Source organism: Cryptomeria japonica, chromosome 9, assembly GCF_030272615.1.
Source record: "Cryptomeria japonica chromosome 9, Sugi_1.0, whole genome shotgun sequence".
In the NCBI taxonomy this organism is placed as follows: Eukaryota; Viridiplantae; Streptophyta; class Pinopsida; order Cupressales; family Cupressaceae; genus Cryptomeria; species Cryptomeria japonica.
Window position 1 is genome coordinate 535,810,413 of NC_081413.1, and position 11,553 is coordinate 535,821,965.

General features: G+C 36.0%; 1 protein-coding gene across 2 annotated transcripts; it reads right to left on the reverse strand.

Moving 5' to 3' along the window:
* Nucleotides 1–211: 211 nt before the first annotated feature.
* Nucleotides 212–11,225, reverse strand: LOC131077093 (transcription termination factor MTEF1, chloroplastic). 2 transcript variants are annotated; one of them, XM_058014514.2, is made up of 2 exons: nucleotides 10,084–11,225; nucleotides 212–590 (listed from the first exon to the last, which is right to left on the reverse strand). In XM_058014514.2, exon 1 carries the CDS (start codon nucleotides 11,223–11,225, stop codon nucleotides 10,113–10,115), a length of 1,113 nt encoding a protein of 370 aa, XP_057870497.2. In that variant the 3' UTR covers nucleotides 212–590; nucleotides 10,084–10,112. The 2 variants fall into 2 exon arrangements, with proteins under 2 accessions (XP_057870497.2, XP_057870496.2); XM_058014513.2 differs by lacking the exon at nucleotides 212–590 and adding an exon at nucleotides 9,309–9,823.
* Nucleotides 11,226–11,553: the final 328 nt, after the last annotated feature.

Sequence of the window (11,553 nt, forward strand, 5' to 3'; positions counted from 1 at the left end):
AATAATATTTACATTCATAACACTTATTATCATTTTCTTATTATTATTTTTTTTCTAAGTCTTCATTATTCCAATAATATTAAATATAAGCAACATTATGATATGTCAACATCATGGAGATCTATTAAGTCCTTTCATCCAATATTTCTCTTATTCATAAGCAAGTTTGACAGAATTGAAAATATTTCTCCAAGACTAAGTATGCCAAGAATGAACAAAATGATAGTCTTTATGCATGCAAGCCATATAACTCATCAACAACTAAATAAAGAGAAAAGAACTTGAGCCCCTGGTTCTGGCTCAAAGTTTGCCTAGCAGGCATCAAGTACCATAGACAAAATCTTTTAAGGCTTTTGGTTATGCATTAGGCAGAGTTTCAATGAGTAGGTAGACTACAAAAGAAAAACATTATCTGCTCCTGCATTGATCATGATGGATCTCATTTCAATGACTAAATTAAATGACTGATCATAATGGATCTCAAATCAATGACTAAATTAAATGAATTTGAAGAAGAAAGCTGGTTCTGATGTAGGTTGCTGAAACTCGCTCAAACTAAGATTTAGATAGTATGCCCAGCAAAATCGTGCCTAAAGTTGAACAAATTTCCTGTCAGAAATATTTAAATCTGGAATCGAAACACTAAGAACAAAACAGAAATTAATAGATCTGTTAAGCAAAAACAAATATTAAAATTTAAGAGTCACTGTTACAGAATATTCAAACGTGAGGCAAGTGGTAAACGTTGCCTGCTGCAAGTCAAAACGGTAGCCTGGAGGACTGAAAAGCCGGCGTCCAAATGTTGCAGCTGAAGGAAAGGAAACTTAAATCATATAATCGAGCTTGAGATGAGGCATCCAAATGAGGGATACATTAAACAGAGATAATAGAGATGGCAGAGACGATAGCAGAGATGATAAACAGAGATAACAGCAATTGAGAATGAAATGAAAGCCATTATTCCATTCAAGGAGACTACAGCAAGATGAAACGTTAATAAAGATGTCAGTTACATCCCATTAAGAGATTAGTTACATCAGTGGATTCGCTCTCCATTAGCATGTTAGTTATATAAGATTTCTTTTTTATGTACACAGGCGTGCTGTGGCTGTATAGGAACACCTCTCGGCGTCATAACAAGAATGTAATTTTGTTCCTAAAACTAAAACCCTATATACATATAAAAAACTCAACAAAAACGTTCATAAAAAATAACATAAATCACCAATAAAAGTCACAAAAATAAAATTTAGAGCATGTAAAATTGCAAATAATGTTTACAAATCTAATAAATTAATATTGATAGACGTTCTACAATTGCATCCATATAAGGGTCCTGCATCCGTGTACCAAAAAAAAAAATGAAAAAATAACTTGATCAAAATTTCCTCAAATCTGCCATAAACTCACTCCAATTCGCGAAGGGATGCTTAAATGTCGTATGAGCTTTACCTGTGGATGCGTGGGGCTTAAATAGAGAGGAAAAACAGTGTTTTTATGGTAAAACCTACGTACATACATATGAACAGTACCATGTGAGTTTTAGGGTCTAACTGAGCAAGCACTCACGAGTACTGGTGTCAGTTTGGCCCTAAACATTACCAAAATATTTGATTTTAAACAATCTGTGAATTCCCACTATAAAAACTCGGGCAACAAGATTTTTTTGCATGTGCTCAATGAATAATCCATACAATCTGATCATTTCTTGTAAGACCAAGAAAAATTCTCATCCAAACTAAAATATGATCAGAGGATGTGGCCATCGTTCAATATAATATGGCCTTTCATGTCCATATTGATTCACTAAGCAAGGATGCTCTTCAATGATGCTTCAGTACTCACCAACTACTCAAGGCTTTTGCTTAGCTCCCAATCCTGTATTTTTAGCAGATATTCTTAGTTATATGACAGCCCAAGCATACTTAGAGTTGACTATTTGTTCTCTAACATCCTGATGATGCATCAAAGAGTGTGACCAGAAATGTTGATGCAAAAAAAATTTACACAATCTAATTTAAAAACAACTAGTTCCAATCATATGAAATGTGGAAACTTAATGTCCGTAACATTAAGAGTTGCCTTGAAAGGTTCAATATTGAAAGAGTAAGTGCTGCAATCAATGCAGAGTTTGCGATTGAACTCTCCACTTTGCTCACTAAGAGAAAGGCCAACACTAAGATTATCACAACACTCACGGTAATAATTAAGGTGACCTTAGGATCTCTGATGCATAACAATTTTTTTTAATTTAATCCTGATAGGTAACGAGAATTTTCCTGAGTGGATGAATCCCAGGATGGTTCAGGGAAAGCTGAACAAAATCACAAAGTACCTAGCCATTCCATCCAAAGGATATTCATATATTGGATTGGATGTCACTAAAAAAATAAAAGCTTAGTTACTCATGTACTAAAAGCCTTTACTTAGTTAGGTGTGTCCAGGTATCAACAAGGCCCCCATTGCGATACATACCTATTACTTTGCCTGTTGGTTCTCTATCAAATCCAGATGGTACTGATAAGCTGGAAGGCAGGGCTTGTTATGAATGATGTTCCAACATAAGAAAAAGCCTTGGCAATTACATGTAATTGTTACATCCTTAGATGGTAAGAATCATGAAAGCTGCTGGTCTGCCAGTATGTATTGCTAATGCTCGCCTTACTGATAAAGTGATCAGTGCACTACCTTTTGGCCATCCCCCTTTTATCCCTCTCAAATGGAACTGGTTCACCAAAGTGTAATGCTGTTTCTTGTTTGAAAAGGTGAATCTGTTCTAGAGGTTTTAACTTTTTAGTTACCTCTACTAACCTCTGACCCAGCAGACTCTTAGAGAGAACCAATGTCCCTCTATTATACATCTCTGTGTTAGATAGAAAACTGTTCTATGACAGAGATCTTAATCATCTTAAGGATCTAGTTTGTTGATGAAAGCAATTTCTTGAATGGTAAGCGTAAAGCCTCAATCTTCCAAGATGTGATTGGCAAGTTGCTCATTCCAGAGTGAGCTTGTACAGATTTACTTTCAGTAAGATGACTACTCAAATGGAATCCCTTGGAGGGCAGAGATGACCTAATGGAGCCCACATCAGCTACATGTATCTTAGTTCTTTCTAGGTCTAATTATTCCTTCTTCCTCTTGTAAACTGGCAAAAAAAACTTCAATTATGAAGAATAATGACTGCAACACAGCCATTAGTGTTAAAAATAGAACCAGAAAGCTACAAACTCAGATAATAGAAACTAAAAAGCTTAAGAGAACAAGATACACAACAAATTATCCTGGGAAAACCCTCGACCTGAGGGTGAAAAACCCAGCCACACAAAAATAGATTTTTATTGAATGCTCAAGATAAGTACATACTCTCACACTTAGTAGACAATCATTTAACAATCATTGATAATGCTTAAATCGAAGAAGACTATCAGAATACTGCTTACAAAATAAGGTTGAAGAAGATGCTAAAAGAAAAAATCTTTGCACGCCAATGAACACAACCGAACATAGATGATTATCTCGGAAGATTAGAGTAGATGCAAAGTCACAGCATTCAAGTCCTGAGATTTTTTTTATCAAAAGATCATCAAAAACAAAATGTCGATCACCCTCATTATGACCCTGGGCATGTCAATAAATAGCTCACGTCAAGACCCGATAGAGCTCACGAAGAAGAAGACGGAAAGCCAAGCATAATGGAAGATGACAATTACACACCGACAAACACCACGAGCCAGTGAACTTCGGTGGAAGAAAGAAACACATTTCCAGCTAGACAAAGTCGGTGGCAGCTACGTAGAATCAGATACAAGAAGAATGAAACCGATGCACTTTCCAACTATTGATGAAGCAAACCAAAAAACAAATGTAGAGCTTGAGAATTCCATAAATACGGCAGGCATGATATCTACTGAAGTTACAATCTTTAACACTCCCTCTTAACAAAGGAGATATCATTTACAAATATTCAAGTCATGGAGTCTCTCAACATGACAAACAAAATATGAAAACAACAAAATTTAATCACGAATTCTCTCAACGTGATAGGCATCATGGATTCACTTGACATGATGTTCATCATGGCTACTCCCATGGATGAAATAACACAAACTCTCATCACGGAGTCACTCAACGTGATGTTGTCATGGAGTCTCTCAACATGACATCCACTATGGCTACCCCCATAAGTGGAAAGAGCCTCAAGGGCTTTCACCTCAAATTTCTCCATCACAGAAAAAAAATGCATTACAAGGGATCGCACCTCGAACTTCTCTTTCACAGAGAAGAACTCATTAACAACATATAAAAATTCATTGAAGCTTATATTGTCTCTCAACAAGAGCATCATTCTCTACAATACCAAGGTTATCTCGAAAATAACAAAACTTCAATCTAGGAAGTGGCTTGGTAAGAATGTCTGTTGTTTTCTCTTTTGTGCAAATGTATTTGAGCTCCACTGCTTTCATTTGAACCGTATTTCTCAAGTAATGATATTTTATTTCCACATACTTGGTTCTATCATGAAAAACGGGATTAATCGAAAGCTTCACACAACTTTGATTATCACAATGAATTACTATAGGTTCCAAAGGCTGTCCAAACAATCCTGCAAGCAATTTACGAAGCCACACTGCCTCTTTAGCTGCTGTAACAGCTGCAACATATTCAGCTTCAGCTGTACTTTGGGCCACACATGATTGCTTCCTGCTACACTAGAAAATCATAGCTGAACCTAAGCTAAAACAACAACCGGAAGTGCTCTTCCTATCAGATGCACATCCTGCCCAGTCTGAATCAAAAAAACCTTGCAATTTCAAACCTCCACAAAGAAGTATATTTTAGACCATATCCCACTATACCACGTACATATCTCAATATATGTTTAGCTGCAACAAAATGAATCTGTCTAGGCTCACTCATAAACTGACTGAGAGTGTTAACGGCATAACATATGTCAAGCCTTGTATTGACTAAATACATCAAAGATCAAATCAATTGTCTATACATAGTAGGATCAACTAAATCTAAACTAGCTGCAACTTCATGTAACTTTTTCAGATTTGCTTCCATGGGAGTTGCCATAGACTTGCAATCTAACATACCAAATGTTTTCAAAATGTCAATGGCAAATTTCCCTTCACTCGATATGACTTCATTTGGTCTTTGCCACACTTCTAAACCAAGAAAATAATGCATCAAACCAAGATCTTTCATCTCGAATTCAGAAGTTAACTCTTTCTTACATCTAGCAATGAGATCATCCTCCCCAATAAGAAATAAATCATCAACATATAGAACTAAAATTAAGGCTTTATCATCAATTACCTTGAAATAGATATTTATATTTGCATCATTTTTGAGAAAACCCAAGCGCAACAAATACCAATCAATTATTTCATACCAAGCACGTGGGGCTAGCTTAAGGCCATACAAGACCTTTTTCAATCTGCATACATGTGATTCTTTCTCATGAATCACAAATTCATCTGGCTGCTCAATAAAAACTTCTTCAATTACACCATTCAAGAATGATGTCTTTACATCCATTTGATGCAATTTCCACCCTTTAACAACTACAATAGCAATAATAGTTCCAATAGAAGTGTAATGTGCTACAGGTGCAAAAGTCTCTTCATAGTCTATGCCTTCCTTTTGAGAAAAACCTCTAGTTGCATGTTTAATTTTGAACAGCCACTTAGAGGAAACAATAGATTTACCTTTGGGCCTAGGAACAATATCTGACACATCATTTTTTATAATGGATTGATACTCCTCCATCATGGCATCCTTCCACACTTGCTGACTTGAGGCTTCTCCAAAATTAGAAGGCTCGGATGCTATAAAATGAGTCATCAAAGCTACATATCCTGCAAACTTATGAGGCCTTTTACTCTCTCTAAAGGTGCCACGAGGGGCTGCATATTTTTCAGCCTCTTCCATAGTGTGTCGAGCCTAGGTCTTTTCTTATTAGCTAGAATATTACTAGGACCTGCAGAAGTATCTATAGAATCAATTGGATCAACAGGATCAACAGAGTCTTCTAAATCTGTATTCTCCCTCTGAATCTCTGAAGGATAATCTCAATCAACCATATCTATATCTTGAGGAGGCTCAAAGTCTTTTCTATCAAATTCCATGTAAGACTCTTTGGATTTCTTGCAAGCTACATCTTCATCAAAAGACACATCCCTACTGATTTCAATTTGCTTTTGGCCTGGAATGTAGATTCTATATGCTTTTGAAGATTCACTATAGCCAACAAAGATGCCTTTCTTTCCTGAAGGTTCTAACTTAGTTCTTTTCTCTTTTGGAACATGAATATAAACAGGACATCCAAAAATCCTGAGGTGACTAATGTCTAGTTTAATACTTGAAAAAGCTTCTTCTGAAGTCATGTTGTCTAGATTTGATAAGGACTACGGTTTTGAATGTATACTGCTGTCCTGCAAGCCTCTGCCCATAAAAATGTTTGAAGACTTTGATTATGGATCATAGCCTTTGCTGCCTCAACAATTCTCTTGTTCTTTCTTTCAGCTACACCATTTTGTTGAGGATTATAAGGGACACAAAACTCCCTTTTGATCCCATCTTCAACACAAAAGTTATGAAATAAACCAGAAACATATTCTCCCCCATTATCAGATCTTAGAAACATTATCTTCTTGTTAGATAAATTTTCAACAAGTGCTTTAAATTCTTTAAATCTGGACAGCACTTCATTAGATTCTTTAAACTTAAGAAAATAAATCCAACACTTACAAGAAAAGTCATCAATGAAAGTAAAATAATGCCAAAAACCACTAAGGGAAGCAACTGGCATAGGGCCACACAAATCAGAGTGAATTAACTCTAGAATATCCTTTTCTCTATTTTCACTACTATGAAAAGTACTCTTAACATTCTTACCTAGAGCACATCCCTTGCAGACACCTTCATGGTTTTGATTCAGCTTTGGAAGACCAACAACTACCTTCTCCATTGAAGACAAAGTTCTGAAATTTAGGTGACCAAATCTTTTATGCCACAGCTCACTTGAGCTTGTAGAATCATGAGCTAATGCTTGAATAGGACAAGCTGAAAGCTTGTAAAGATTGTCATAATGAACACCAATCTCACGTGCAGACTGAATGTTGGTGTTCTTCTTCCATGCAAGAACTTTTCCATCAACAAAAGCAACATGATAACCCTTGTCTTCTAATGCTGAAATAGAAATCAGATTCCTCTTAATATCAGGAACAAAGAGAATATCGCTCAGAAGAAGAGGTATACCAGAATCCAACTGAAAGGAAATAGAACCAGCACCCTTCACAGAATAACATACATCATCACCAATGATAACTTGAAGATGAGAATCTTTTTCCTTCAAGTTGGAGAGGTGTTCATGATAACCAGTAATATGGCGGGAGACTCCACTATCAATAAGCCATGTATCACTGTCAGTAGGAATATTACTGGAGAGAGCAAAAATAAATAAGAACCCCTCTGAATTTTCACTAGACTCTCTATGAGGAGAAACATTTTCCACATTTGTTGCAGCAGCTTGAGGCTTGGGTCTTTAAGGACACTTTGTAGCAAAATGACCAAATTTGTCACATCTGAAGCATTGTATCCTAGAGAGATCCTTTCTTTTCTTAGATTCGGGAGCTGAATTAGAATTTCTATTTCTGTTCCTTTTGAAGCTTCATTTTCTTCCTTTTCTTTAAGACGTATGGGCAGCAAGAACATGATCTTTTTCATGATGAGATTTACGTCCAATTCCTCTTGCCTCTAATCTGCATTCCTCTTGAATGCAATCAACCCTCAATCGATCAAATTTGGGTAATCCATTTCTTCCACTAATACCTTGAACGAAAGATTCCCAAGAGTGAGGAAGACCATTCATGGCCAACACAACTAGATCTTTATCCTCAATAGAATCACCAATAGCATTGAGCTGATCCTTTAATTCTGCAATCTTCATTAAAAAGGAAACAACAGATTCACCTCTACTCATTTGAATATGAAAAAGTTGACGTCTCAATGCTAAAGCTCTGCTAGTACTATTGAATTCATACAAGCTTTGAAGGTACTCGAACATATCTTTGGCTGAATTCAACTTGGATATAACAGGTACTAGATAATCCTTAACAAAATCAATTAGAATCTTTCTAGCCATGAAACTTCACATAGTTAAGAAGATCATTCTCTTCTAGCACAATAAGAATCCTGAATTTCCATGAAGTGTAATTGGCTGCACCATCCAATCTGTCTTCAACTTTGAGTCCATTCACCATGATGAAAAACTTGAAATAAACAGACTAAAGCTCCAGATAAAGAGAATTCAAAACTAAGCAATTTGATTCTGGATCTTTTATTTATACCCGCTCTGATACCATGTTAAAAATAGAACCAGAAAGCTACAAACTCAGATAATAGAAACTAAAAAGCTTAAGAGAACAAGATACACAACAAATTATCCTGGAAAAACCCTCCACCTAAGGGTGAAAAACCCAACCACACAAAAATAGATTTTTATTGAATGCTCAAGATAAGTACATACTCTCACACTTAGTAGACAATCATTTAACAATCATTGATAATGCTTAAATCGAAGAAGACTATCAGAATACTGCTTACAAAATAAGGTTGAAGAAGATGCTAAAAGAACAAATATTTGCACGCCAATGAACACAGCCAAACATAGATGATTATCTCGGAAGATTAGAGTAGATGCAAAGTCACAGCATTCAAGTCCTGAGATTTTTTTTATCAAAAGATCATCAAAAACAGAATGTCGATCACCCTCATTATGACCCTGGGCATGTCAATAAATAGCTCACGTCAAGACCCAATAGAGCTCACGAAGAAGAAGACGGAAAGCCAAGCATAATGGAAGATGACAGTTACACACCGACAAACACCACGAGCCAGTGAACTTCAGTGGAAGAAAGAAACGCATTTCCAGCCAGACAAAGTCATTGGCAGCTACGTAGAATCCGATACAAGAAGAATGAAATCGATACACTTTCCAACTATTGATGAAGCAAACCAAAAAACAAATGTAGAGCTCGAGAATTCCATAAACACGGCAGGCATGATATCTACTGAAGTTACAATCTTTAACAATTAGACCTGAAAAGCATGCTTGCAGTTGCTCACAAAGCAAGTATAAGACGTGAAAACTGCTTATTGCAACTAAACTAGGTTATCTACAAACAAGTTATTAGTTCTTTTTTGTTCATGTACCATGGGTATAATTATATGCTTGCAAAAAAAAGATCCGCGTCTGTCCACCAAGTTAACTTATAATATGCTAGTGTGATCAACATCATGATGAATAGGGATTCAAAACCCTCTCTTGATTCAAGATATTATAAGTCAATGCCACTGAGCTGTTTGGTTTTACAGATCATATTGCTTTTTCCCTTGCCAAAGATACCACAATACAAAAGAGTTTATTTGTACAAATAAACAATATAATTATACAATATCATATCCAATTTGAGTATTGTAGTATAAAGTAAATTCTCACTTTAAATGTCAATGTTGAGGATTGCATTCACAATAGTTTTTGCCTCGATCTGCTTCTATGGACTACTCACTGTAAGTATCAGTGTTGAGGACTGCATTCTGAACATAGATATGACAGTAAAAATAACATCCAGCTCTAATGATTGTCATCTACCAAGTTTCAAATCTTGAATATGAAATTGGATCAGTTTTAATCTGTGGTGTTTTTTGGCAGAATAAATCCTCCTCCTTGTAACAGCTTAGCCAAAAGATACTTCAAGAATACACAAATGGCTGTAATCTGATTAAAGTCAGAGATGCTGATATCTATGTAATCTGGTTGAATCAATTGAAAAAATTAACCAATTCAAGATTGTACCTGATAAATCTTCGAGGAACATTCAATGGTTTCAACACCAAATGTAAAAAATCATTTATAATACATAGATTTAATACATGACTATACATTTCATAAATGTCCTGTTTAAATTCAGGGTAGAACCTTTTCTTCACTATTAAAGGCAAAAAATAGACTGCAAGGAAGTGTAGATTTAGTGGATAGAAGCAAACCCCTAAGTAACATCAATAAAACATACCTTGAAAACAGTACCCGATGCACTTGAAATCACCGTTCAATTATCTTTGGTGAGTTGGTTACTTCAACATCCGTAGTCTTGCCCTTGTACTTTTCATATACCATTTTGACATCAGGACTGCCGGATAGAAACCTTTGAGTGAAATCCCCCTCACTTAATGTCAGAATTGTAACCAGACCGGCTGTAAGGTCATGGCGAGCTCGCAATGCATTTAGATACTTAAACACCTCATATCGTGGCCTCATCCTCTTCTCTAAACTAAAGTTTAAGAATATGGGATATTTAACAACAACATTTGGTTTTAACCCTACAATACATGTCAAGAACTCCATAGTCTTCTCTATCTTACCTACAGAGCAGCAAAGGATTCGAGGGTTCCTTTCAAGAAGTCGTTTGATCTCATGCTCTAGGAGGCCTGTGTTTTCCAAAACCTTCACTTTATTATTCAATACTTTAACATCATAGGACGCAATCGCAGGTGCCTTCCTGAGGGCCTTAAATAGATTAGCCTTTGACCCAAAAAACTTGATCAGTGATAAGATTTTCGGAGCAATAGTTTCATCTAATCTGAAAGTAAGAAGTCTGGGATGGTGGGAGACGATATGATTCACATCTTCTTCAGCTATCCCTATTGTTTTCAAGTATTCAATTTTAGGCTTCAAATGGTCATCAACAGAACGAATAAGAATAGTTGGGCTTCTGATAATAGTTTTCCTTATCTGCTCTACAGTGAATCCAGAGTCTCTGAGCAACTGAAGTGCCTGATAGGCACTGTCTGTGGATTTTCTTCTGAAGAGTCCGGGGTCTTTGCTTATCAGTAATGTGATTTGAGAAGAAGAAAAAAGGCATTCCTTAAGCAAGAATTGTTTCATGGCATTATGGCGGCGCTGTCTCGATTCTTCTACTTGTGGGTTTATCTGTGACTGCTTTGTGGGTATGGCGTCACATGATATACGCCATGAAAACTTTGACGAAATGAGGACCGTTGGTGAATATCTGAAAAAGGAAAGACGGAAATCAGGTGTTGTCAAAGCCACTGGATGAACGCGAATGGAGGTAAGATGAGATACCAGGGATGCATGTCGAGTGAAAAAAGAAACCCTGGTATCATAAACTGAGCAACAGCAAACTAAACAATCCATTCAAGGTAAGCTGGGTCTGCACTGGTAGCGAATGGCCCTAATTTGTTGCTTTAGAATTTTATCGTTGCCAGATAAAGGTTAAAGAAAAAAGATAGCAAAGGGCTAACATTCGATACACATATCTAGTGACGAGGCGTAGATATGAATCACAAAACGTCATAAGGGGAGTGAGAGATGGAAAAGTTCACAACTATAGAATCGGATGTTGTAGGTTACTCAAGTGCTTTTATTTTTATTTTTTATTTTTTTGAGTTATGTAATAAATTATTATTAATATTATATAAATTTATGTTTTTAAAATATATATATTTTATTATAATCTTTACAA

Bases quoted from the DNA above. Each gene is read 5' to 3' on its own strand.
- LOC131077093 (XM_058014514.2), bottom strand. From the start codon at position 11,225: ATGGATTGTTTAGTTTGCTGTTGCTCAGTTTATGATACCAGGGTTTCT.